Source organism: Apteryx rowi, unplaced genomic scaffold, assembly GCF_003343035.1.
Source record: "Apteryx rowi isolate R43461 unplaced genomic scaffold, aptRow1 scaffold_174, whole genome shotgun sequence".
Lineage (NCBI taxonomy): Eukaryota > Metazoa > Chordata > Aves > Apterygiformes > Apterygidae > Apteryx > Apteryx rowi.
Window position 1 is genome coordinate 868,812 of NW_020448019.1, and position 22,873 is coordinate 891,684.

Below are 22,873 nucleotides of genomic sequence, written 5' to 3' on the forward strand. Positions count from 1 at the left end.
AACTTTCACAAAAGGATCATTAAATCACTGATGTTTCAACGTTTCCCTTAAAGCCCCAGCTTCTAAAGTCTTGTGATTACATGAGACTCAAGTTTTGACTTTTTCTCTGTATGTTTTTGTCCTCTTGGTTGCAGAGAAAATGCTCACTTCAAAAGTCCAGAAGGCAAGTAAATGCCAAATGTAGGATTACATGATTTTCATATGCTTTTTTTAAGCAATCCCAAAATGTCTTAGAGCAGCTGGTTAGCAATACTGAAACACATTCAAATGAGTATTTGCAAGGCTTCCTGAGATGGTAGGAGCGCTGGCCTTCAAGCCAAGCCATGAACTGGAGGAGTAGCTCCAGAACAAAAGGAGGGCCATCAGCTCAGGTGATGGCTTTTTAAACTCCCATAGATAGATTTAGAAAAGCTCCTGAGTCCATAACCACAGTTTCTGAGCAACCATGTTGATCAGTCCTAGGCCACACAGATGAAGTCATCTCAGAATAAGATCTATGCAGTGTATCCATATAGAGTGTCTATAATGCCCAAAGCCTTTTTTTTATTTTTGCTTTAATGAATGCGGACAATCAGTTAGTCTTATTTTCCCAGGAATTATATCACCACCACTGATAGCAGTGTTTAATAGTAAACCAAATACAGGAATGGAATACAAAAAGGGTTCCTTCAAGGTAAGGATTAAAAAAACATATATACATACCCAACATAAAAGACAGAATCAATATTAAGATCAAAAGCAACACAAGGAAAGAGAGATTTTAGTATCATCTGCAGCACTTTAGGTGAAGGATCACAATCCACACTAACCAAAAGARAAGAGAATTGGCAGAATATAGAAAAGCACGTATTTTACAGAGGGTCAGAGAGCTTGTGATGGGATATCAGCTGTACAAAACTTTAGGAATCAAAGTTTAGTATGTTCTTTTACATTACACTCAAAATCTTCAGAGAAATACAAATACTTTTGTTCTTTGCAAGATAAGATACGCTTCTTAAAATAGAGAGAAACAAGTAGTAATATAGGCCTGTATTACCAAACTGATTGTGAAACCCTTACTCTTTCTGGTGTTACTATACACAAACAGAATCTATAGCTCCAGTGGGCCTATTTGAGTAAGTTTTCACCTATATAAAAAAGTTTCACAGTCTAGCTCCTAATTAATACTGTGTTCAAATTTCAAGAGCTATATATTTAAATTCAGGCCAGAATTGTAAGATTGAAGGCCTGTTAATGAGCTGATCTGAAACCAGATTTTTTGCTTTGTTGCTAAACTTATCAATAGATAACATTTTCCTTAAACGCACCTACCAACTTGCTAAAAACAGTCCATCAGCCAAGTCAGCCTTCAAATTCTGCCCTGACTGTAAACAAAACCTACTTTATAAATGTGCAATGCTGCAAAAAATGAAAAAGGACCAGTAAGTACCACTGCCATTTAAATCACTATCATCATTTTCTAAATTTTTTTCAAATGTCTGCTCCCTTCAAAGTCAATGGCAAAACTCCCGTTGACTTCCATGACTGCAAGGCTAGGCACTGAAAGAATAATCCTTTCCCAGACGCACATTTTTAGATGGATGTTGAGTTTTTGGTTAAAAATTGATGAGGCAAGGAGGAAAGCAGATGACCTTTTATCACTAACAGTAAATACACCTGTCTAAATACACAGCTACATGAACACAGACAGCAGTGGTGTTTGCTGCAAACAAAGATGCCACCTTCTGGACCGCAATTATTTCCCATTCCCAACACACTTTAGGAGAGACAACTGGCTGAAGAATTTCACAAAAAATTAACTGCTGTTTGCCATAATTAAAGAAAGGACTTTTTTTTGATATAAGGCCCAAACTCAAATTATCCCAGATTTCCGAAAGTGTAACCAAGAGCAGAGTGTACTCTAGAGACCGGTGGTTTTCTAGCGTGTGGAAGAGAACAGGAGGCAGGTGGCTCTGGGCTGTTCCAGCAGTCATCAGTGTGCAAGGCCCCGACTTCAAACCACCTGAAAAACAGATTCACTTCAACTCACACTACTGTTTGGATCCTATAGCTATCACAAAATAGATCCATTAACAATCAGAAGCAAGGTCAGGATGCCCGTCTCAGAGCATCGGATAGAGAAGTGTTATGACATCAGTGCCCATGAGTCATGATGTGTCAGTGCAGAGCACTACATCTATTTTATAGCACACATTAATTTCCTATCCAAAGCCAAATTTCACAAAATACTGTAGGGTTTGTGAAAGCTTTATAAATATATTTTGAAAGGGAAACATTGAAAAAGCCTGAAGCATGTCTTCTTAGAGCATCAGTGTCTTTTAGACAAACATGTAAGTATATAACAAATTGATCAAGTTTTCCTAGTATTTGGTAGTGGGAAATGCTTAGCTTCCTAATACTTTAGATTAAGCCCTCAATGGTATTTCTTCATTGTGTATTTACACGTAAGAGTATGGTCAGAAGTTCTAAGGCTCTTATTTCTCAAAAAATGGTCACAGTAAAGAAGTGATTAAATGGAGTTAATGCAGCTATTGGCAATACAAAGAAGGATGCTCAGGTCATTTGCTATTGTACAATCTGGGGCATTTCACTCCATGCTTTGGCTTTCTTCTTGGCCAGGGATAGCCATGGTGGTTCAGCAGGGCTGCATGATGTCATTGGCAGGTTAGAGGAGTGTCTTGTTTCCTTTTCAATAGCAGGAATCACAGATGCTTCCTGAGCAATAGGTCCAACTTTACCTGCCAACAAGAAGATATCCATCATTCAGCAGAAGGCTAAACAGTTAAAACTCAATTTCTGCCAGTAATTTTTCCCTCTCTCTCAAGCAATCATTTTACAGCCCAGAACGTCTGTGACTCAAAAATAAAAGTCAGAGGAATTGCTAATTTGGGTATGGCTAGCACTAGCTGGTCCAGCTGCAACAATGGCTAGGACTAACTATTGCAATTGAAAAGTTGATTCTAAGCTGTCAGTGAATAATCTGCCCTTAAAGGAATCTTCTCTTGAGGCCCAAGAAATAAGCAAGTATCTAATTCCTGATACATGAAGTTCTTCCAAATTCTTCAAATGTGTGGAGATTATAGCTCCAGATATTCTTGCTATTCATATTCTTGGCTAACTTCTTTCCTTCTTTTCTCCTTTTCTTACAAACTCTTAGCTGCCATGACAGTGCACAGCAAGGAGTTCCACAGGCTTATTCTGCTCTATGAGTGCAAGAAGATCTAGAAATGAGACTCCTAAGCATGCAGGAAAATGAAAACTGAGTATCTGCAGGGTAAGGCTCACTGTGGGGTTAAATTAACTGGTGTATGTTTTTCAACACTGAGAAGTCTAAAGATTTATTTTTCAGTCTTTGCTGCCAGCACAAATATTCCTACTCCAGCAACACTATTAAACACAAGGCCAAATCAATGCTTTATGTTCTTGGATCTGTAAACCAAGAAGGTGGGATGCTTGTGGGGCTAGATGTTTTCATGCAGCCTAACACAAGCCTGTCATCCTCAGAAAGGAAGGAGGAACACAGATAACATTGCTAGTATGGCTTCAAGCTACCATTTAGAAAAGGCCTCCTCCATCCATCTTGCTCGAAGATTTTCAGGCTTGATGTCTTCAGAAAGACTGCCTGCGATGGGGCTTTGCAGAATGCAGCTCTGAACAGATGCAGCTCTCATCTCTTGAGACACAGTTCACAAGTCTGTCAATGCTGTGCATCCTCTCCCTCCATTCCAACCCAGGCAGTATTATATCTCCATGTATAAGTCAGAGCCTGGGAAAAACCCAAACATTTTCTCGTACTTGATTAGTCTGTGTGAGGTATGTGGCAGACAAGATGAGGCTGCTGTGCTCCAGCACAAGAAGAGAGGCCACGTGAGGACATAAGCAATGTTAAATTCATGAACTTTGATCCTGCTTGAATTTAAATTAATGAAAACTGCCCATCAGCTTTGCTAGTCACACCCCTGGGCAAAACTGCAGAAGTTCCTACCTTCACTCAGGAGGTCTCTGGTCTTTTTTACAATCCTGGCTCACTGGTAGTTCTTGCAGGGTGCAAGCTATCCTTAGGACTACTGGAAGAAGTATATTATCCAGTAAGAAAAGGCTGCAGCTCCTCATACACAATACAATTTTCAGAAGTGAACTTATGTCTTATTGAAAATCTGATTTTGGAAATGGATTTGCACAGTTTGGGAGACTTTCTTCTTTGTAATAAGCAAAAGTGAGTCTCAAACCCTTTTGCATGCATTCAACAGCTCAGGGTAAAACAAAAAACAAAAGTGGAGGCACATGCAAATTTTAGGGAAGACAGGCTTTGGGACAAGCCTCACCATGCTTAGGGTGAAATGAGAGAAAGAGAAGAGACAAGCTAAGTAATCTCCCCTTGGTTATAACGTGGGCTGCTATGCAGCAATAACAAAACAGTCACACTCAGTAAAGTAAGGATGTGATTTCTTGAAATACTCTTCCAAACTTAGCTGACCTTGGGCTGTCCTTCCTCTTGCTGCTGTGTGCAGGATGTGTGCATCMCACACAAAACCTCAACCATACCTCAAGGGAGAAGAAAACTGCTGACAGTTCACATAAACCAAAAAACAAGATCCAGATTAACAACTCCTCTGGATAGTAAACCTACATCCTTTTCACCACCAGCACCTTCACCCAGACAAATTTCTGTCTGCACTAATAGGAACAAAATCAGAGAGGAGAAGAGTTTACATTTGTGATTCCTGCTTTCCTGTCCATGTACTGACAGTGCTGAATGCTCCATTAGCAACAGAGCATGGTTTTCTGAGCAGTTGAAGAGTGGTGATTTCCTTAAACATCAGCACTGGTCAGAGCTCTTGGCGATATTCAAAGGGTGGAAGACTAGAATATCCCTGTAAATTCTATCCCTGGAGGGGAGGAAACAGTCACTGGATGTCAGGAAACTAGGCCAGTTCTTGGGAAGAGGTGATGCAGAAAATTTTTCAATATTGCTGCAAGGCTCACAAGTGGTATGAGTTCTAGTAAATGAGTAGCGGTGCAAAGCCAAATGTCCCTGCAGTACACAACTCCACTTTGGATTTCCACTGGAGGCTGCTTGGCCTCCAAGGTTTAGATGATTCAACACACAGAAGTGCAACCTGTTTGTGCCAGCCTTCCAAAGGAAAACCTCCTTCTAATCCACACAGAAATTTTGGCCTGTTTATTTTTCATCCTTCACTTTGCACCTGAAGCCCTAATATGAAGCTGGCCTGTAACAGAACTGGTTTTTTTTTAATTGTATTTTAATCACACACACCCACAGTCAGGCTGGCAGCTGACATCAGAATCTGTCTGGTGATGCACATTCTCAGCTGGTCAGCTATCTGTAGTAAGGGGAGGAGGTTTATTTCATAGTACCTGTAGGTTCAAAAAGGGATGAGACAACAGGTCTATAAACAGATACTACAGGGAGCAGGCAGGGATGTACCCCCTAACATCCCTAATACAACAATTCTGGATGCTGGTGGATTATAAGGAAAAAGGACTGCAGAAAGTGATCAGATGCATGTGCTCTCTCTAGACAGCATCTCTTACCACCAGTGTCAGAGACAGAAACCTGGATCAGATAAGCCACTGCTCTGACACAGTGGAGCATTTCTTATGTTCTTAGGGAGCATCTGAAATCAATAGCTTTCAGCTAGCACAATATGCTTTTACAGCTGAAGAACTGGCTTATCTGTACCTCGCTGGAGCATGTCTCTGAGGTTTGGCACCACACTGAGTATGCAGGGAAGGATAAGCTGCAGCCCAGCAGTAGCCTGCAAAGAGGTACGTGAGTCACGATGTCTGAGTCACACTCTTCCCCTGCATCCTTCTTACAGTCACAGAGAACAGGGCAGGAGAGGGGCCATCCAATCTCTCTGCTCACCCAAGGGTGGAACTGACTCTACCTGAATTATTCTTGATGCATGTTCAACTAAGCTCTTCTCAAAAACATCCAGCAATGGAAACTGCACACCTTCTATGAGCAATCTGTGCCGCACTTCACCACCCTTATTGTTAGAAAGTTTCTCCTAATGTCTAAGCGAAACCTCCCCTGACACATTTTAAGCCCACAGCAGGCATAAAGACTAGTCTCTTCCTCTTTGCAGCAAATTAAGTCTTCTTCTCTAGACTAAACAACTCCACTCCCATCAGTACTTCCTGGCTGACTGCAGGTCTAGAAGACCTGACCTTTTTTGCTGCTTTCTTCTGGACACTTCCCAACTTCAACTGCTCCCTGGAAAATACTCTTTAGTACTGACCTCTGCCAATAGTAAATCACCATACTGTTTATATGCTCCTTCATGAACTGACAGTAGAGATAAAGTTCTTCATTAGCCTTCTCTGGCAAGCAAGCAAGGCAGTGCACTGCCTTATATGCAAACCATTGTCTGAACAGGCCTTATATAAAGTGTGCTCATTACCAAAAAGGTAGCAATCTGCCCMCCTGCTACCCACCACCTTCACCACTTACTGGTGAAAATTGTAGCCACTACACAAAGACGTAGATGAAAGAGAATACCTGCTGCAGCAGACACACTGGTCTTCATTTGCAGTTTCTTTTCCTGAGAGCTCAAGCTGGGAGGCGTGCTCTTCCTCAATACGCTCTCACTAGCTTGCTACAAGAGGGGGAAGAGGAGAAAGGAATGCAAATGAGGAACCCACCAGCCACTTGAACTCAGAAAGTTTGCCCTCAGAGTCCTGGCAGCACCTCCAAACCTGACTGTAGGAACGCACCAAAAGCCAGTAAAGGATGGCTGGGAACAGCCTGCGGGAGGGAGGGAGAGGGGAAGAAAGACGACAGCTGTTATAAAAACAGGGTTACTGCACATGCAGGCAGGTTATCCTCTCTGTCTCGCAGATGGGGAAACTGAAGGGCTTGCCCAAGCTGCACAGGAAAGCTATGCAAAAGCCAATGGAAAACCCAAACTGTTGGTACAGTCTCTGGGGCAGTGCACTTTATGCTGTCTGTAGGTCACCAATCCTGGGGAAGCTACTGCAACTCACAGCAGGTCTCAGGCTGCCTGAACATGTGCTGGGCACCAGTCAAGCTCTGAGAAGGCTCAGCTCTGAACAGTGCAAGGGAACATGTAGAAGGATCCAGCTCTGAAATTAATGACTGATTTGCACAGCATAGTCACATGTTTGTTAATTCATTTGCATCAGCTGTCTGCTACAATACATTTTAGAGCCCAGTCCTGAAAATTTGTCTATGAGTAGTGCTAACAACCTGCCTGCCGTGAATGTCATATTGAGCAGTTTGCACAAGTGCCCAGGCAAGCTGGYGCAGGATTCACATCCATGCAACATCAGTCTATACTCTACCTCCTCTCGATCCACTTTGGTCAAAGCTTTGTCTTCAGCTTTATGTTCTTTGGCAAGAGGGTGGCCCTGGAAACCCTTTTGTTTTAGTTTTGCCATGGAGACCCAAGCTGGTTCAGAGGAAGCAGTTTCCAAATGTGGAGAGGAGACTTTTTCTATAAAAAAAGCATTTCTGAAGTGAAGAAGGGATTTAGGTCAAGTCAGTCTAAAGCTAGTGTTTGTGTTTTAAATCCTTCAGCATCTGTAATACCCTTTGAACAGCATGGAGATAAAATCACCTTTCCTGATGATTCTGTCCTTGGCAATAACTTTTTTTCTGTTTATTCTGGAGTTTTTGACCTGACCATGCTTCCCTTTTAGTCAATGGCAGAACTCCCACTGAGACCATTGTGAACCGGATTTTGCCTTTGAAACATCCTTACATTGCAGATTAAATGAGTATGATAACCATTATTTTTTCATGTAGGCAGTAAAATACAGGCCACCTTTCCACTTTTCAAGTATTTTAAACGAAGTGACTGGAGAAAAAAAATCACACCTAATACAATTCCTAGTTAAATTTTCAGCTGTCACAATCTGAAAAATTAACTACAAAACAGCAGCAAGTTTTAAAAAGCGATGTAAAACCTCTAGCTGTATGTAGAAGTAGGTCATACCAAAAACATTTCAGATGCCCTCAAGCTATTATTCTGTTGTTATTCTTGCTGGAATACACCCCTCATTAAGATAAACCAAGAATTCTCTTGACTGGCCAAATTATCAAGCCAATTAAATTACAGTGCTGATGAACTCAAGGCTGAATTTGGTCCTATCTTTTGTTTGCCACTCTGTCAAGGGTCTCAGAAGGCGACTGTTTTCTACAATGTTTGGATAAAAACAGTGTGTAAATACCTGAAGGTTTACTACCATTTTGCTTCTTTGCCACTTCTTCAGATTTTGTCTTGGGAGGATTTTTGTCTTCTAGGAGATCTGATTTTTTAACAAATGATTTTGTGCTAACAGGAAGGCCTGGAGATGGCTTCCCAGGGCCAACTGATTTCTGATCCTCATTGACTGAAACAGAAGAAACAGTGGGAGCAGCCGAGGGGATTAGTTTTGGAATCTCAGCACGGCTTTCACTCTGGTACTTCAGTAATGAAGATGTTCTCCTTAGTCTGACCCCAAATGGGTTTTCAACATTTTGTGCTTCGTGGTCAGCCCACTCCATGGAAGAATTCAAATGCAAGTCACTGTCTTTACTATCTCGATCAAATCTATTGGAGTTGTTTTTTGCAGACTCCTGTATGACAGCATCAAAATGTGTGTGCTCTTTCGTTGTTCCTTCAAACAACTCTGGTCTTACAGGGGAGCTTGGGGAACTTCTGCTATAAGAATCTTCCTTTGAATTTGAACCCCCTGAGAGAGATCTTTGCCATGCTGGTGCAATGGTAAATCTAACTGGTTTAGCGGCAGCAGTCTTTAGTGGCGTTTTTATATTTTCTTCCAAAGATTGGCTCTCTCTCACTGTTCTTGTGTGAGAAGCTGTACTGTTTAACTGGTACTCTTTATTGTCATCATTAGAAGAGATATTACTCTTCAAGCCAGACAAACTTGAGGAGGCAAGACATCCAATGGAAAGTTTTTCAAAGGTGTATGGTGTGCTGGTTTGTTGACTGCCTTCATTACCCTTCGAAACAGGACAAGGTATTTCTGCTTTGAAACATACATCCAATTTACTGGGGGGCAGCACGCAATCTGCTTCCAAGACAGATGCAGCAGCATCTGGTTTGGTTTCTGCATTGCCTTTGGATGACTGAAATTCCATAATTTCACAAGTTTCTTTATCATTTCTTGTTCCTGACCTGTCTTCAGGATTCAAAACAGCCACTGCCTTGATGTCAAAACAAGACCCTGAATTGGCTAGACCAACCTGTGAAATGCTCAGCACAGGATCTGAGACGGAGTGGATGGACTGATTTTCACTAGCACCCAGGCAAGCCTCTACTTTGCCAGTAAACGGTGGATCCCCCTTTTCCCAATCTTGGTCCTTTTGGTCCACAGATTTTGCTGACGACCTTTGTGCAACAGCTGCCAATATATTTATGTCTTGTGTTTCCATGCCATTGCTAAACAAGTCATCTGTTAGTATGTCTGGTAACAAAACAGCTTCTGCTTTAATTTGTTGAGATTTGGGAAGTGCAGACACTTCAGTATTGGTATTTTCCTGATGTAATTTCAATTCACCAGCAGATTCTCCCAAACAGTACGGCACCTCTGCCCTGTGGTGTTCCTCCACGTACACTGGAGAAGCTGCTTTATTCTGATGGTCCGTGTCTGGAAGGCATGCATTCTCTTGCAACAAAGCACAGAAGTCTTCTGCCACAGGTGTGGAATTGCGAAAGTCAAGGGCAGCGTCAGTGGGACTTGTTACAGCTGGTGTCTCCTTAGAACCGCTTCCCCTTGCACCATATTCTGTCTGGGCTGATAAGCCTATATTAAACAGAAGAGAAGTGTGCACTTTAAGGTTACAGCTCAAGGACCACCCATATCAGTAATTCATTCCAGACAGAGCAGTCATTTAGCATGAGTTACCCCTATTTGGCTGCCATTACAAGGCTGTTAAAAGTATATTTGGAATTGGTCTGCCCAGCTGAGGAGACTAATACTTTGTAGTTTGAATATACCTAAGCCTGGGAATGACTGAATGTTGTTGTCTGCTGAACTTGCATCAAAACAGTTGATCAGTTGCCTGCTGAGCTGGTATCAAATCATTTTCAGGGCTGCTGAACATCTGGACAGCTGAGATGTGTCCACACACAGTAAGTCTGAAGTGTTTGTGAAGCAGCCCAAAGGACTACTGTGGTACAGGTGATTTGCGTATGCAGAGTCAGACCAGCATCTCCTCTGGGGAGTGGGTTTACGCTATCTCAACCATACAGTGCATGTACAGTAAACCTAACCCTCTCTAGGCACCTGGGACCCACTGAGCTGCAGAGATTTCTCGCTGGGAAATTCAGGATAGAAGTACAACAGCAAATGACAGTCATAACTGATACAATCAAGGGCAGTCTCAGGTCTGTGATATCCAAAATGGCATTTCTTGTTTTTTGATGGAGCCTGGCCTGAGGAACTGTACCCTTCAACACTGAACTCACAGTCCATGTTAAATGCATTGGGAATCACAGATAATACTACACAAATCTTATACGGATCTTTCCATCAGCACATCTCAAAACCCTTTATGAATGAGCCATAGATGCCCAACTACCAGAAAGATGATATTTGTGTGCTCCATTTGTCACTCACTCCTCTGAAACAGTAGGAGCCCTCAGTGCCCAGTTGCTTCATATACAAATAGCAGACACTAATCCCCTGGGTTTGAGACACTTAATATCTCAGAGCGCCAGGTCCCGAGTCTGCCTTGACCACAAAGTGCCAGCATTCCCACTATACTGTACCTTTACCATATAATACAATGCTAAAGATAAAACCCTGCATGCCATTTTGGAGAAATTTCAGTTGTTCTTAGAATTCACAATTACAATTGTTTTACTACTGACAACTAGCTATTATTCAAATAATAAGAAGGGGAGGTAGCAATGGAAGATATAGCAAACACAGGCCAACTAAAGTGAAATTACACACTTAACAGATGCAATGCTGAAGAGTTAAACATTTTCTGAGTTTCAAGGAACTCTGACCCCAGTCAGTGAGATCTAGCTGCCTCTGTAGCATAAGTACTTCTGAAAATACTACCTTCACCTAATTTCTTTTTTAATGCTGCCCCCGAAGTTCACCATTCCAGCACCACCGTGTTGACTGGAGCACATGACTTTTTCCTCATCACACTTTAGCAGCCAGGAATGGGTTTATGATATAAAACCAAAAAAGGTGCCCAGACTGATAGGTTTTTCACTGTCAGCCATGTGCAGAAGAGTTCAAGCAACCAACTTAGCAATTCATAGGTCTGCATTACCTTCCCAATCACTTTTATGCTGGTCACTCTCAAGAAATTCTGTTGAATTTCCCTTCTTTTCTGGAGCTGCAGGAAGACATGCTTCATTTTCCAGCTGGTCCACCTAATATGTTGCAGTAAGATGTTTTAATTAAAGAATTATGCACAAAACTTGTATTTTATACACACACACACACGTTTATGAATACACAAAACATGCAGACATAAAAAACCCATACTGGAATTTACCAACACTGTGGGTAAAGCGCTATTCCAATTAAGAACTTAGAAATCACCCATGTTTTAAAATATCAAAGGCAGCCCACTGATCTCTCTTGAATCTCTGAAACATTCTGGAATTTATATATTTTGAAGGAATGAGCATGTTTTTAAGGCACCACCCAAGTTACCTGGCCACACAGAACAAAGCAAGCCAGACACATTATCATCACTTCTGGTAACTGGGATTGCCACTCCACAATTAGCTTTTCTCCTTCAGCACTGTAGTTGTTACATCAGCTGCAGCACAAAGAATATCCAGCAAAGATGCTGTAGGGCCCAAACTTCTAAGAAAGCCTCTTTCTATATTTCACTCATCCTGAGTTTTCCTCCCTTCCTCCCTCCCAAAGTGCAGGAATTCATCCAAGGCACTTCTAACTGAAGGGAAGATTTTCATGCAGAGGGTGACATACAGAAAGAAATGTGGAGAAGGAAGAAAAGTGGACAAAGAAATATTTTAAATTAAAAAAAATCACAGTGATTCTTTTCCAGAAGAGACTTACCTGGGTTTGCTGGTTCTTGTTGGCAAAGCCTTTCTGTTTCCGGGGGTTTATGGCAATCCTGTGCCTGGCTGCTGAGGTGTCCAGGCAGCCGAGGGGACTGGCAGGGACGGTGAAGTCAACGGGAAGGAAGCTGCGGCCTCGTGAGCCTGGGGCCCCAAGAGCAGCAGAGGACGAAGGACTGATGGGCCTAGAGGAATCTCCAGAAGTTATCTGTAAAACAAAAACACATCACTATTCATTTTGCTTGGCTTCCCCACACCTCTGAAATGGGTTTCCTTTGCTAGCTCATTCCATTTCAGAAGCCTGGAATGGCTATATTTTTTGACATAAAATCCTCACTTTTAACAGTCATGTCTAATGTCACCTCTGCATAGCCTTCAACTCCATTTGGTGTGTTTAGCTGTATGTTACACAGAAGTGGGAAATGTCTGGCTCTTCCTCTCCCATAGTAACAGCCTCATCTGTCCTTCCCAGTTCTTATCTGAAAAGCCATTTGCAATATATGTGTGCACCAGCAGGAGACACTGGTGCAGTTTTTGTAACTGCCTTTTCATCCTGATAATGAGACACATTGCAGGAATGAGTTATTAAAAAGCCACAAAAGCAGGATGGGTATTTGTTTCTCATTAGTTCTGTTTCTAAGAAAGTTACCATAGCCTCTTTGCTCTTTGAATACACACTCTCCCAGAAAAATCAATGCTTCTCTCCAACAAGTAGCCCAGAACCATCTTTTAAGCAAAGTGATGTGGATCTCACCCTTACAGCCATGCTACTCTGGGGAATCAAACAGCTATAGTCTTAGATTACACTATCAAAATAAAGAGTTGGCAAAAATGTTTGAAGAGAAACCCCTAAACATGCAGTTTGACTGGTTTTGTTACTGGTTTGAAATGTAGACCAGACTTGCTGGAACATTTGCAAAATTATACAGACATGTCAAACAAGCTTCATTCAACACAACATATTTGCTATTTTTCATGGTTTTGGCCATAAAACCAGGTGAAACATAGCTGTTTAAATGTGCTTTGTATTCAGATTTTGGCTTTGTTTAAGGTTAAGATATAACATAGAGTTTAAAATATATATATACTGATGAAGTTTTAAAGATAACAAAAGTGTCTTCCCATCTGTTCTACAAAAATTGTCTAGGTATATTGCTTTGTGTTTAAGAAAACCAAAAATTAATTTCATTATGCTCTATTGATTATTTTAAGTTCCTAGATCAGAAATAAATCGCAACAGAATGTATTAGGCCAGATACAGATCTCTTTTTCACAGTATGTAATTTTTTCATGAGAAGAAAGAAGAGCATGTTTAGTAAATAAGCTAACTATAATTCTACAAAACTAAGCTAACTAAATTCTACAAAATTCTACAATCACTAGAACTTACAAAAATAACATCACTGTTACTCATTTCTATATACAGGTTCCTCTGCTTTCCAATTTTAAAATTACAGTTGTACTTATTTAATATAAAAAGCACCTGAAGATAGTATCTGAGCCACTGACATATATAGATGGCAAAATCAGCTGTTATGTTTGCTTGTATAACAGTACCTGATTTTACAAGCTATCTGAACTAGTACCACCTGCACGAACTTTGCATTTCTACTTTATATGTAGGTTTCATAGTTCTTGCTTATTTTAATCCTGTGAGACCATCCAGTCTTTTACAGCCTACGGCTTTCATTAAAGCTAGGAGAGTTTAAGGTTTGAGCTATAGCATTGTACACCAGCTGAAGATCTGCTCCTTGGTGATAGTAAACCTGTTATTAAATGAACATTAAAGGAGAATTTTCCCTTAATGGAGAACATTCCCCTCTCCACTGAGGATTCAGGAAATTTTTCTCTCTCAGCTCTGACTGAGAATTGATATCTTCTCTCAAAGACAGTGATGCAGAGACAGGCTCTCCATACTGGTGATTGAATGTAAGGTAAATTTGGGGTTAGCTGGTTATTGTGCAGTTACAGGAGTCTGCACTGGAAAATGATGCAGCTAAGAGGGACATTTCCTAAAGCGTGTTTGTGCCAAGAAACTTTCTTCAGCCTCACAAGATGAGACTCTGCTTCGCTTTTAATCAGTCTGTGTTGAAGATGCCAACAAGGAAGCTAGACTTTGGTAAATGCTATCTGGCAAAGGTAGCATAATGCTTGTTAGTGTCTCTGTAAAGTCACTTGCTACTATCTTTGAGTGACAGCCTCACATTTATTTTTCGATCAATCAGAAACCGTGCATTTATAAATGTGGAAAGCATTGAGAATTATCGTGGGTGACACATCAGGGCTTCCCACAGASGCAACAGCAGCATGAAGCTCTTGGAAAACTTAGAAAAGCAGCACAGGGCAAAGACATCAAGTTACTATCATCTGCAGCAATATCAGTGCACTGGTAAAAAGTAAACCACTACACTGTGTGTAACTCTTACAATTAAATCCACTTTTTCGTTTACTTAACAAACAGCATTGTTAAATAGAACAACTGGTGTAGATTTCTTGGTGCTCTTCACCATTTTCTTCATATTTTGGAATGAGGTTATTCAGTTTAACAACCCAYATTCTGCTAGTTGGAATACTGGTATTACACAAATAGTTACAAATGTTATTGCAAAAATGATTATTTAGGAAAAGCTTTTTTATTTTAGATAAACACATTGGCAAGATTTCCACTAAGCCAATCTGCTGACTAAGAAAAACATTTGGGTAAAGGAACAAATGTCATACTGTAGAGAGGCTAGCCAGATTCCTAGTGAGCTGGGGAGAACAAGGAAGAGCTTTTAAGTAGAGGAGTTATGTGCAACATGGAATAGAAAGAAATTTTCCTCCTGTCCTTCCTTTTCTTTCTTATAGGAGACAAGAACATAAGACAGAAAGAGCTCAAAGACTTCAGAACTGGAAAGAAAAGGGCTGTTTTATATTGTAAGGAACAACCAGCATGCAGGTTTGTAAAATGGAGTATTTCACTCAAAATATACAATGGGAGATGACTTAATAAAATGTAAGTTGAACTAATGATAAAATACATATAATGAGGTTATTAAAAAATAATGACAATGAAATTACCTAAATGAATTACCTACCAATGAATTACCTAAATCACTTAGGCCTCTAAAGCTGTCTGACTCACTGTCTACTAGGAGAAGGAATATACTACTTTATCTTTCTACCCCGAAAGCAACTGAGCTAGGGATGACTGAGCAGGAGAGCGCCTGACCTCAACCATAGGAAAGCTGAGCTGGTCTTGCCCAAAGGCTGCTCTCTCACTTCTCAAAGGCTGGCCAAGGAGGGAGTGGAAGGAAAAGCTTCCTCAGCAGAGCAGTTGGCACTAAGAGCTTGACCCTCAGGATGCTGCCCCGGCTGCTTAAGGCTGTCGTTATCAGGAGGGAATAACCTAGGTACCCTGCTACCCCCTCTCCTTTTATTTGTGGGCTCCTCCCTGCTTCACAAAGGGTTAATTTGTCCTCTCTCTGGTGAGCTTCTCAGACAGGGAAGCTGTATGGAGGACAGTAAAGCTTAGGACAAAATGACCCGCAGCTGTTCTGGACCCATAACATTTCCACTTCTCAGCTAAATGGCAGATTAGATCACTCATACAATGGCAAGGGCTATCCCTTGAGTTGAACCAGCTTTGTCAGAGCGGTGGCTGCCTTTGGCACTGACATTTGAGGTCCCCATTGGCATAGCTGTGGTCTGATGAGTCTCTCAGACATTATATCAATGCTGGAGAGGGGCACAATAAAAGCAAATCTCACAGGTCAGCCTTGAAAGTGTGAGGTGGACAGGAACTCAGCTCGGGTCCATGCACCAGGGATAGTCAAGATGAAAGGTCTCCTAGGCTCTTCTCCAAAAAGCATCACCTCTGTTAACTGTTCCAGCTTGGTCAGGGAATAGACTGTTGGACTGACAGCAAGACCTGCTGCCTCTGAGGATCTCTTATAATCCAAAGCAAACTGCAAATTAACCCAAGCTCTTTGCTTGTGGAATACCTGGTGCTGGGAAGGGCTGATCCTGCAATTAGTTCCAGTGATGAGAGCGAAGCAGGGCATTGCTCAGCAGCCACTGCTGATAGGTAGGTACTATTAAGCTGTAACCACTGTTGGGCATTTAGGTCCTGGGGTGTGGAAGAGGAAGTGAACTGCTTTGCTGTAACTGTGTCCTACTACCTTGTAGGTCTGCGACACTGTGTCCAATTTTCGGTTGCGTAACTTTACAGAGTCATACTGCATTACAGAGCTGGCTAYGCTGCTCACACAAAGCACTTACCTATAGAGTTCTGCCTCCCTTTATGTTACCCACGAACAGGTTTCAGTTATTTATTGGGTTCTTATTCAAAATTCTATGAGAGGTACATTTCAAGTATCCCTGCATCTACTATGGACTGTTCATGAACTGTTTGCTAGGATATATTCTACTCAGAATAGCTAAAAGAGTACTGTACTGGCTCTATACAGACACCACACATGCTGTCTCAGGAAATTTTATTAGGAGGAAGAATAGCTATTTACCTGTTCATCTTCACTGTCTGTTCCGCCTAAACTCAAAGAGCTATGACGCTGAACAAGGTTGGAGGACTGTGGGATAAAATAAGGAAGAGGGTAAGTCAAGGGAAGCAACACACAGCATCATCTGGGACTGAATATACAGTGATAATTATGAGAAAATACAAGAGGAAAGATAAAGGAAGGGTCACTGCAAAGCCCCTACCTCACAGAGTAGGTTTCATTCCTTCACTGGGATCAAACATAGAAAAGGGGAGCTTTATCCTGCTATGAGATACGCCACAAAGGTTGACTACAAAGAACAAAAACACTATGCTGGATATATATACAACAGGGCAACATACTTTAATGGGGAATTGAGCCAATATATTTTTTTAAGTTATTTTAGCTTGTTGTTTTAAGATATTCAAATTTACAAATGCTCACATACTTAAGTCCCAAATCATGCATTTGCTGTCAGAAGGCAATTCTTAAGCAAGAGCATAACCCGTAACCCCTCTTTGAGTGCCATCAGGACCCGTTTTCATCATACACATAGGACTGTCACTTTCCTGTTGATTCAACTAAAATCACCCTGGTTCAGAGCTATTTCATTCTAAAAAGAATAATTGTTTCAGATACTCTTACAGTCCCCACTATTTTTGTTTTCTTCACTAGCTTTAAAACACACTAAATCTCTTCTGCTTTTATGGGTGTAGGAAACTGCCAGCCTCTCCACTTTGGAGCTGGAAGACATGGGAAGTTCGTCTGTGCAGTGCAGGTACCTCAGCTTGTTCTGGGACTGAAAGCAATATAGTCACAGTAACACCACATTCACCCCTGAATACTTCAGTTTTTGTGCCTTCTGCCATATGGACCTACCTGCTGAGACTAACTTGACCAAAGGCACTCAGAGTTGCCATGACAACTGACCTTCCTCCTCCTTCTCCTCTTCCCCTAATGAGAGAGGTCACAACTGCCCCAGCACAGTACTACATAAAGCCATAGAAAACACTGCTCAGAAGGGGTTTTTGTAAGGCCAGTTCCTATGTAACTCTCACAGTGATGAGTACACAATTCACCTCGGTAATTCATTCTAGTTCTAACTGATCCTCACCAGTGCCTGACAGACTTCTAGAAGTTTTTAAACCTGAAGACAGTTCATTAGTGGAAACAGACTTCATTGAACCAAAGAATTATGCTCATTATTGTTGACAAATGTTTATCTGAAATGGGTAACTCTAGCAGAATTCTACACAAACATCATGTCAGAGTACGGCAGGCTTGCATATAGGAAACTGAGTGAAAATGTCATTAAAACACATCTTAGTGAGTGCAGAGGTTTTATGACAAGCAAAGAGAAAGATCTCCCCCCCACTCCAAACAAATTCTCCTCTCTGTGCAGGAGTTCACTAAAGTGATGTGATGCTTGTACCTTGCTTGGTGAATCTGTCAGAACTTCATGAAGGCTTGAAATATCAGGAGGGCTTCTAGGTAATCCATCATCTTCAGAAACAGCACCTGCATCTTCCAATTTCCTTCCGGTTATAACAAGAGGAGGCGATCCAAGCCTGATGTTCTGCTGCAACTGAAGCTGTAGTTGAAAAGAAATTTAAAATACTGTCTTTCAATGGCATTACTGTACTTGCAGGGGACATTTTGGACACCTTTACCCAGTTACTCCAATTAACCACACAGAATCTCTTGTTAAAAAGAAGTATATGAAGGAACAGGTCATCTACAGAAAACAGCCACTAATAACATTTTATTTAATTACATTCATCAAGAACCTATCACTAGAGCTGGCTTCTGTGTAAAACTAAAATAAAACCAGTTTTATTCAGGAAGTTACCAAAGGCAGAAATTTCACCATCCCAGAAAAAATTACACCAGTTTAACTTAGTTTGAATTTAAAACTTTAAAAATTATTTCAAATTTAAACATTTTTTAAATAATTACATGTACCAGGGTGCCCAAATTGTCCCACAAAGTATTGCCAGTCAGCAGTTCCCAACCCCAAGTTTACATGGACAGCTCTCCTTCATAAAACCCTTCCAAACACTGAGCTTGTCACTGGTCTCTCCCACACAAGTAGCTGGGTCCCACCTCTTATACAAAGTCAATTTAATTCAACTCCTGGTCCAGCCCAACAAATTGCTTATTAATTTTCCCCAGCATCACAGCCTGGTCCTGTCTACAACAAGAATGACAATGGCAGCCGGGAATGACTGTTTTAAAAGGACTATGGAGATTCTTTTCCAAGATTGCATAAAAAATGCTCTGGCAGGCCCTGATCCTAGAAAAATAAAACAAAGTCTACAACCTCACAAGCAGCCAGATGTTCTCGCAAACTAAAAAAATGCACATCTCAGGAAACACCATTACTAAAAGTCTTGGCTTAAGTTTTCCAGCTATGTCAAAGCTGGAATATAGACAAGGCCTGAAGAGAATCTTTGTCCCTCAACTAAAAACAGCTCATCTGAATATTCCCAAGATAATTGTGCAGACCTGTTTTTTTCTGATTCTTTGCTTATTAAACCAGATTTGGAAATTCTAGGCCTAATTCTGTGCTGCTCTTCAAGCAATGCATTTATTTACATCTCTGCAAATTAGATTTCAACAGCTGCCATTCTTTTTCAGCAAGACTCGCTTTGGAACGTAGTTCCTACAGCTCTAACAGCTACACAGGGAGCAAGGTCACATGCTGCCAGCCTTGTATCCTCCAGTCTCCCAATTCAAGCAGCTCTCTTGCCTCTTACCCACAGCAATCTAAGAAACGTCAGCAATACAATCCACAAAAGGAGGGCTGATGACAAACTGCACAAAGATTGCAATACATGGTCAAAACAAGTAAGACATACAACATATCTGCACACTTCACAGAAAGGAAAATACAGGAAGTAAATTTTACTTTCCTCTCTTTTCACAACTGCCCATCTTTGATTTATTAAATTTGTTAAATGCAGACAGCAAAGTGTTCTGGAAGAAACTGCCAAATTTACAGTCTGTATTCTACTGGTAAAGTTAATTTACATTGCTAAGAAAATACCAGCCTTTATCAGTACTTTGCTTTTAATTTGACAAGAGTCAAGTTGTCTTTTATGACTATGGAAATAGTGCTGGCAGTATTATGTTACCATGCAGGATGCTGCATGGTTGAAGAGAGGGTGCATGGGGCTGGTGATAGCATGGAAAGAAGGTTTTTTCCCCAACAAAATCTGTCACGTATAAACATAATTTCTCCTGCTGCTCCTATTGTTATGCAAAAAATACCCTGAACTGAAGCTTGGCCTATGCTGCAGTTTTATGGGGGAACAAGTCCCTCTGTGCATCTTCTATTACTCAACATGTGATGCAAATGTATTTTGCAACAAGAAGTTCACACGGAGCAAAGAAAGAATTTGAATAGCCTTTGGCTGCCTTATCAACAGTTTGTTCCAGTGTCTGGAAAAACCTTAAACTTCTATCTCAGTGCTCTGAGCTGGGCAGCTATTTGAATGCAATTTATATAAACAACAGTTGATAAAGGAGCTGTCATGGAGGGTTCAATGTGTGCCTTGGAAGAAGGAAATGACCTAGCAGAATACAGTATCCTCTGCGGGCAGGGATCAGAAGAATAATGATATAAATAAAGCTGTCACTAAGAATGCCCTGATATATCTGTCATCCCACACACTTACACAGCCCCTGATGTTAGCATGTACTGTGAAAACATCACAGTCAGAATTGCAAAAAAGAAATGTTTTTATAAAGAATAACAATGGAAGGGACACATTGAGGTATAAATAAATGGCCTTCACCCAAAACCAATAGCTATGAAGTGAAGAATGGGAATCCCAATGGAAGAGGACATACTTTATTAAGGAAAGAATCTAGTTCATGGACTCCTGGAGACAGGTCACAAACACACTGTGGGACCTGGGCTAGGCTGACAGCATCAGGAGTGCTCAAAGGTGTGGCTTCCAAGAGGCAGAATAGATTCAAAAGCAATAAATCTGGCTTCAGACATGTCAGTCAACACAGTCTTAAGGCATATGGCAGAGGAATCAAACAAGGAATACGGACAGTTTTCTAGGAGACAGCTAATATAAAGCAACAGCATGAACGAGGGAAGACGTTCTCACCTGTAAAGTTTTCACTCTTCCAGGTACGTTTTCCTGAGATGATGTGTCACCTGCCACACTTCCTGGTGAAGATTCAAAAATGAAGACGCTGTCATGGGACAAGGCTTTGTTTCCCATGCTTCCTTTGGGCCTGGGATGGAAGGAAGAGTGGTCAATGCACTAGATACAGCCCTCCAATACCTCCTTGCACCACTTCACTTGGGCAGAGGGATCATAAAGAGGCCGGGGTCAGATGCATCTCATTTAACTTCAGATTTCTGCAGGTTAGTTGTCTGAGCTAGTCACTGCCAGATCCCTTTACACTCAGAAAGGAGAAAGAAGCACTTTTTAGGATGGCGATCTAATGTAGGTGTCTGCTTTAGGATGGACTCAATATCTGCATAACACGCAGGCCAATCTCTATGACTATAAAGGGAGCCCAGAGTGATTAGGTCTGATACTGAAGTCATTTAACTGAATGCAACACCCAGTGAGACATGCCTACAGCACAGTGGAAGGCCACAGGCATCCCATGCCCTCCTTTGGCAGCAATATACCCAGCATGGGACATTCACGGTGTGACCTCCGCAGCCTGATGAGGGTCACACCTGCCAAAGATTGTGAATTTCTTTTTCCCTTCTTGCAAATGCAGGCAGAAAATGTAATTCCAACACATTYGCAAACTTGATTCAAATCCTCTCAGGTCCAGCAACAGAGTTTTGCCCACCTTTATCACAAAGTACATGGCTGGATTCCGAGCACATAAAAAGAGGCAGACAGGACAAGTGTCCAAGGTCACAGTTACATGCCTATCCCTGGCCAAATCAGAGAACCCAGGTAAGATATTCCTGACTCGCTTCTACGCTCTCTGGGTGTTCAGCCCTGTCCAAGGGAGATGAGTTCCTGTTATAGTCCTTAACTGAGTTGTAATCAACTGAGATTGACTGGGGTTGGGCTGTTAGGTTGTGCAGGGCAAATTCTGCACTGGGGAGCACTACAGGGAAGACTCCAACTCCTTTATTCACAAAGTCGCACCAGCATAGGCAGGCGCTATCTGTACATTGCTTTGTCTAAAAGACCACAAGGATGGCTTATATCAGGATTTCATGCTAGCACTTAACTGGAAAACAAAAGGGAATACTTTCCTGTTGTTGGCTGCCAGCTTTGTAACCCACAAGTTACAAGGATTCCTTGGCTCAGCTGCCTTGCAGGCAATGCTCATTGCCTCTAGAAGTTTGACTCAGGGTAACAGGGGAGTAGGAACGAAATTCTGGCAAGAAAAGCCTAGTAAGTCTAACATTTTTCTGCAAGAAATCCAGATAGACGAGGTCTGTTATTTGCCTAGCCTCAGATTCTCTCTTTAATTTGGAAGCAAACCCTGGAAGACAGTGAACTTCCAAAAAAGAAATAAACCATGTAAAAAAAACAAACAAAAAAAAACAGATGACTTTTTTCCTCCTGCATCTCCCTTCCTTACATCTTTGGAGACAACATCTTCTTTGTCTGATTGACCAACCCTCCTTTTGCCACAAAAGTGTGGTCAATCAGTATACAGTTACACCACGTGTCACAGTAGGGCAAAATAGTTTTGCTCTATGTTTATGTTGCATTCAAGACAATCTGAGCTCTTTCTCTCACAGCACAGGCCAGAGCTCCCATGATACATAATAGTTAATGCCTGTGTTACTTTACAGGGTAGTAGTTCTACACACTGGAAAACACATGCCTTATTTCATCATTACAGTGAATGGAGCCATCCCATCTTTTGCTGTGTTTGATTTTAAAGAGTCCTTTCCAGCATGAAAGGCACTCTACATGGGCAAGACAGCATGGAAATAATTTTACTGCATTCAGAAAGACAGTGTCATTTAACTTTTATTTGCTGTAATGAATATTTATGTTCACTACTCGTTCACATATTTTCTTTTACTTACTGCACAGAATGGTTTTAGCATAAGCATGTATTAACCCTTTTAATTGGAGATTTCCTTACTCCATTTACTTGGAAGTCTTTAGCAATAAGAGCTGAGGTTTTCTTGGTCTTGACACTGTCAGTACAAGACCTCTTTCTCTCTTGCTCTCTCTCCCTGCATATGTATCATATACATTTGCAAGAGAATTACTGTATTTTCTTCTGGCAGTGGCAAAAAGAGAATCAGATTAAGTTTAGAATTAATTGCAGCTTTAGCACAGATGAGTTTCCTACATACATACATACATTCATGTGTAATTTCAGGCAGTGTATTTACAT

At 41.2% G+C, this 22,873-nt stretch overlaps 1 protein-coding gene across 6 annotated transcripts in view; it reads right to left on the reverse strand.

Annotated features, from left to right (window-relative positions):
• Positions 1–512: 512 nt before the first annotated feature.
• Positions 513–22,873, reverse strand: part of KIAA1210 (KIAA1210 ortholog) — a 46,384-nt gene continuing 24,023 nt past the window's right edge. For 4 of the 6 annotated variants that reach the window (XM_026061033.1, XM_026061032.1, XM_026061031.1 and 1 more), the window contains 9 exons: positions 20,644–20,773; positions 17,955–18,113; positions 16,547–16,612; positions 12,043–12,252; positions 11,282–11,384; positions 8,218–9,795; positions 7,330–7,481; positions 6,527–6,623; positions 513–2,002 (listed from right to left, as the gene is read on the reverse strand). In XM_026061033.1, coding sequence (XP_025916818.1) covers positions 1,641–2,002; positions 6,527–6,623; positions 7,330–7,481; positions 8,218–9,795; positions 11,282–11,384; positions 12,043–12,252; positions 16,547–16,612; positions 17,955–18,113; positions 20,644–20,773 — 2,857 coding nt within the window. In that variant the 3' untranslated portion in view covers positions 513–1,640. Of the gene's footprint in view, positions 2,003–2,231; positions 2,739–3,985; positions 4,068–6,526; positions 6,624–7,329; positions 7,482–8,217; positions 9,796–11,281; positions 11,385–12,042; positions 12,253–16,546; positions 16,613–17,954; positions 18,114–20,643; positions 20,774–22,873 lie in introns of those variants that run through there. The other 2 variants (XM_026061037.1, XM_026061036.1) reach the window with 2 other exon arrangements.